The 6000-nt window shown below is 35.7% G+C and overlaps 1 protein-coding gene across 1 annotated transcript; it reads right to left on the reverse strand.

Moving 5' to 3' along the window:
• Window positions 1-465: 465 nt before the first annotated feature.
• On the reverse strand, window positions 466-1982 carry LOC113274952 (actin-depolymerizing factor 7). Its single transcript, XM_026524377.1, has 3 exons — window positions 1748-1982; window positions 973-1232; window positions 466-856 (listed from the first exon to the last, which is right to left on the reverse strand). Exons 1-3 carry the CDS (start codon window positions 1748-1750, stop codon window positions 706-708), a joined length of 414 nt encoding a protein of 137 aa, XP_026380162.1. The 5' UTR covers window positions 1751-1982; the 3' UTR covers window positions 466-705.
• Between the last annotated feature and the right edge of the window lie 4018 nt (window positions 1983-6000).

Genomic DNA, 6000 nt, shown 5'->3' on the forward strand with positions numbered 1-6000 from the left:
AACGGAGCACAAATTTGAGCAACAAAGTATCTTTATGAGCTCTGTACGGCTCAATGCCCATACATCACCAACAACGTTAGCACTATATCTAGCACTTCCTCATTGTATCAGTGTCACATATGCAGTAGAGTGACACACGGGTTTTCAAGGGAGAAAACATTAGCGCGAAAACACACGGGTTCAATTATGACTGTAAATTTGTAATATCTCAAGAAATCTGCCATCTTGCCCGAGTGCTTTAAGGCCTAAAGACTTAGAAGCTGCTGTGTTGGTGCTTTTTATCGAATAACAAGTGATCAAAAGAGAGATACACAGGTACAATTGAACTAGATAATCTCAATGTATCTTCAATATACTAATACAACTGCAAACATCATGCATCTTCTCTTATCTTGCAAATAGTTTCAAATGAGTAAAAAAAATTGTTTTCACTACACTAGCACACGATATTTTCGAATCTATGTGAAAGAGGAAACACAAAAGAATTTATCAAAATGACTGAACAAAAAAAGAAAAACAATGCATATTATCACATTCAATGACAAATGTTTTGAATTCGAAAGACGCAACGAAAAGCCATTAAAATCCCACACATACAAATAGAAAAAAGAAGAGCCCAAAATATGAATCAGTAAGGAGTAGCTGAATGTCAATTAGATTGAGACATGAGAAACCGAACGTTATGTCTGTTCTGTTGTTTCCTCTTTAAAGTGCTCGGCTTATGATGATGTCCATGCTCATCTCACTAGGGTCTGTTGCCTGCAATTCGACTTGAATCCCGTCCAGTTCTCTCTTGAATCTATCCTTGGAGCTGGCATACAACATCTTACTCCTCACCTTTGATGTGTCAGGAGACCTACATTCGGGGGGGAAAGCATTAGACAATTCTAAGTAAGTCCAAAACGCTATTATGATCAATGAAATATGCTCATGGATGGTGCAAGTTGGCCGGAGAGGAGTTTTTTTTTTTACCATGCAATGAAGAAAATTTTGCTTTTCTGGCAGTTTTCATTAGTAGTGAAATCGAAATCGTAGACAGCATAACGACATTCACTCTCTGGTAAACAAGCAGCAAAATCGTCATAGGTTTCGCTAGGGTCTCCAAGCTTTTCCACAACTACTTGTTGGTTTTCAATCTTGAAGACAATGAATCGGTAGTTCCTTTTAGCTTTTAGTTCCAAAAACTTGAGCTTACATTCATCGCTCACCGCCATTCCAGATGCCGAATTCGCCTATACTCCATATAAAAATTTATCAAGAACATAAATTCAAACACTCAACCAACAACAAACATGACCATTTCATGAATGGCAGATGTTCACAGGCAACTATGCATATGAATTTTACATTTGACTTGTCAAATTCAAACATACATATGTGCACGTCTATAACAAAAAGAGTTGACTAAATTCATCTAATATGCCTGCTACATGGAATGAAAGACTAATCCAATAACAAAAAAATGAAAAATGATTGATCGGTTTCGACTCATCGGATTGGCAACATAGGGATCAAATTTGATCACAGGGGATCATGTAACATCACAAAAATTTGTAGGGCATTGACTAGAAAGCAATGCAACAAAATTATGCAGAAAAAGAAATACTCTGATCAGGTTCATGTTATTATATAACCCATTATTGACAACAATACAAATCATGGAGATCTATTCATGTATGAAAATACATTGACAAAAAATCCCATTTAAGAACATTCAAACATAAATATGAGATGGAGAAAGACATACCATGGCTAATTGCAATGAGAATTGACTAACGAAAATGGAGAAGGCTTTTCTGACAATGGGATTTGAATATCAAATGAAATGAAAACCAAAACAGATTAATGAATTAGAGAAGAATGATTGAGAAGAGAATTTCTGTTTTTAGGTTTTGATTGTGAAAGCAAATAATGTCCACAACACAATCATCTAGAGCTTTCTTTTCTCATATTTTGTTGGACGAAATTCTCGTTTGTGGTTGTTTTTTGTTTTCATGAATTTTGTGTATATATACATTTTTTGAGGTCTTTGACCAATTTTTTTCCTTTTTTTAGTGTTTTTTTCTTTGCCATTTGATTAGGGAAGTTAGTTAATGACTCTGAGGCCACTAATTAGCCTGTTAATTCTAACTTAAAAAACATTCCCAATGATCCACACCACATGTACATGATTCATTCATTTGGATCTTTTTGCACTTACCTTGGAAAACTCGAGATCCACTTTGTATAAGTTTTTTCAAGGGTGTGATTTATTCTAAACGGTAAATGTCATGGATTATTTGGCTCTTATTTTTAAATCAGCGGTTGAGATTTCGATCGAAATGTCTCGAATGTCTCAAAGAAGAATCGATTGATACAATTAGGATTTATAATTATGAAAAAAAAAACTATTAATTTGTATGAACCTAATCCATCTTATGAATTTTTAGGGCTGTAAATTTGAAGCTCAACTACTGCTCATAATAATTCTGGTTTGACAAAGAAAAGGTTGATTATAGATGGTCTTGAGCACGTCTTTGGGTTGTTGGTGTCATGGTGCATGTGTGCCTTCCCATCAAGGTGCATGGCTTATTTTATGAGAATCAAATAGGTCCCACAAAAAATAAGACCATGTTTGGATGTTTGTATAAGTAGATGAGAAGAATGTTGGAATCAGGTTAAGAACATGTTGGACAACCAAATTGACATTTTTATTCTGGTTCTCAAGAGTTCAGACCATAACTTTCCAATAGAGTTGGGCCATAATGTAGTTTAATTCACGAGGAAGGATCCCTTCACATTTCTATTATCACACTATCGCACACTTTTGACGTTATTTTTGTGAATAAAAATCAAACTGTAACCGATTTGAAGTCAATATTTTGAGGATATGTTCTTTTTACCAAGTTGTACATGCCTACCAAAAATGAGCTCATTCCGAAATATAACTAATTTATTTAGCCCACTTAAGAAACTGTGTATCTATGATTTAACATTCTTCTTTTCCTTTGGCTTGTAAGAAAAATTTTTATGGTGGAAGAATTTCATTTTCTAAATTCCACGCCATCTTTGCATCATGGAAGTGCAAGTGTAATGGAAATCTAAAGACATGTTATTAAGCAACCGATTACTCCATTCTTCGATTTTGTGTTGAGTGTGAATCCAAATAACCCAGGACTAGTCAACCATCAAATATTATTTGAAATAGCTCTAAGAATCCATCAATACTTTTTTTTTTCCTTTTTTTGACAGAAAAAAAAAGATTACAAACTGACTAAACTAGCGAAATAAAACACAACCAGACTAGGTAGACACAGAGAGACTACGGTTCTCACTGGACTAGAAAGTTGTAACACACCTGACATATATTTATTCTTGTATAATTGATTTCTAATCTCCTCAGGGATATTCTCTTTAAAAGTAGCATTACTGAAAAAGCGGGGGTCTAACATCCACATCCAATATTTCGCTTAACAATCTGTATGGACTAACTCCAATATACTTTCAAGAGAATCAACTAGACAGTCACACTCAATCTTAAGAAAAGTATACCAAGAGTTATATCTCAATTTCTCAATTCAATCTGCAATCAAACAAATAAGAATTTGCGTGCTCGATTGAATATAAGAAATAACTTGGACGGTATCAAAAACCAATATCCAAGTGTCAATCAATTTAATCAACAACCAAAGGTTGGATTCACAATTGATTGAACTTACACACGACCTTTGATATTTCAATTATATAAACAAATATAATGCGGAAAAGAAATAACACAGACACCAGAAGTTTTGCTAACGAGGAAACCGCAAATGCAGAAAAACCCCGGGACCTAGTCCAGATTTGAACACCACACTGTATTAAGCCGTTACAGACACTAGCCTACTCCAAGTTAACTTCGGACTGGAATGTAGTTGAGCCCTAACCAATCTTACACTGATCAAGGTACAGTTGCGCTCCTTACGTCTCTGAATCCCAGCAGGACTCTATGCACTTGATTCCCTTAGTTGATCTCACCCACAACTAAGAGTTGCTACGACCCAAAGTCGAAGACTTGATAAACCAATCTGTCTCACACAGAAAAGTCTATTGAATAGATAAATCTGTCTTTCACAGATAAACCTATGAGTTTTGTTTCGTCTTTTGATAAATCAAGGTGAACAGGAACCAATTGATATACCATACTTATATTCCCGAAGAACAACCTAGAAATATCAATGACCTCACAATAATCTTAATCATATGGTAACGAAACAAGATATTGTGGAATCACAAACGATGAGACGAAGATGTTTGTGACTACTTTTTATCTTGCCTATCGGAGATTAAATATCGATCAAATCTTAGAGAAGATAATACTCAATCACGATAGAAAACAGCAAGATCAGAACACGCAACTACAGAGAAAATAGTTGGGTCTGGCTTCACAATCCCAATGAAGTCTTCAAGTCGTTAAGCTACAGGGTTTTGGATAAACCTAAGATTAAAGGAGAATCGACTGTAGTCGCAACTAGTATCACACAGGAGGTATAGGGATTAGGTTTCCCAGTTGCTAGAGTTCTCCTTTATATAATATTCAAATCAGGGTTTGCAATCAATATTACCTTGGTAACAAAGCATTCAATATTCACCGTTAGATGAAAACCTGATTAGACTCAAGCTAATATCTTTCAACCGTTAGATTGAACTTAGCTTGTTACACACAAATGAAAAGTGACTTCATTTAGATATGAGTAACTGTACCTAAACGTGTACACCTTTTTTGGCTCAACAATAGTTAACCGAAGTTAGACATATGAACACTTTCATATCAACCTCATTCATCTTAATCATAACTAGTTCAAATGACTCAAATGAAAATAGTTTTAGAGTTGTTCAATTTTTTATATTCTCATAGAAGTATACAAGACACAATTGAAGCAAAATCGATTTTGATTCGCTCGAATCAAGTCATGAACATTATAGCCACGGTTTGCAAAAGGTTTCATTCTTTAATATATAAATGTATTAGTTCATGAAAAAACCGATTTTAGAATATAATCCACTCAAGTATGCAAACGGGTACGCATACCTTAGTGTCCGGACTAAGTTTGGGTTCGCCAGTATGCGAACGGTTACGCATACCACCAAACTCAGTAAAGTCCTGGAACTTGAACCTCACGCCAGTACGCGTACCGGTATGCGTAGTTAGTTCCCGGACCTCTACTAAACCAATCAGTATGCATACGGGTATGCATACCATGGTTCCCGGACTTGGATCACACATATGCAAGTACGCATACTGTTATTATATCCAATTGTTCTAAACTCTCATTTCAACCATTGAAAAATTCTCGGAAGACGACAATAGCTGTCTCACACAAACTATTAACTTCAATGCAATTTTCAAGTGATCGAATGATCAATACGAAACATTCCGAGTCTACATCAAATGACTGTCTCACACAAATCATGTAAGATGTTACCAGGCGTGTTTCACATGATCATCTTTGACTTCCGTCAAGAATATAAGATGAACTTGGTTAAAGCGAAAGCTTATAAACACATATTTCGAGAAATATGTAAGCGAGTTAAACTCAGCTCGAAATATCATATGTGCATAATTGAAGTTTATATAGCTATACGATTTTTGTCTCAAATAGGAGATAGAGTAGATAAACTTTTGAGTGATAGATGAGTTCAAGTCTCCACATACCTTTGTTGATGAAGTTCCACAAGCTCCCCTTAGAGCAGTTCCTATGGCAATGGCCAAACTCAAACATTTGTTGAGCCACGTGGATGGTCAAACTGGGTTTTCCACTATGGTAAAGCGTAGGGCATTGGACCATCATACGCGCGACCGGAAGACAGACTCTGGCATCGGAAGACAAAACGCGGGCGTTCGGTGTTATGACTCTGGCGTTAAACACAAAGTCTCTAACGTTCGACTCTCTAACGCCTATATTTCCAACGGTCGAATTTCAACACTATAAATTTGTCCTATTCATTTTATTTTCAGTCACACCACTTCCATTTCCTTCT

This window comes from Papaver somniferum, chromosome 4 (assembly GCF_003573695.1).
Source record: "Papaver somniferum cultivar HN1 chromosome 4, ASM357369v1, whole genome shotgun sequence".
NCBI classification, from domain to species: Eukaryota; Viridiplantae; Streptophyta; class Magnoliopsida; order Ranunculales; family Papaveraceae; genus Papaver; species Papaver somniferum.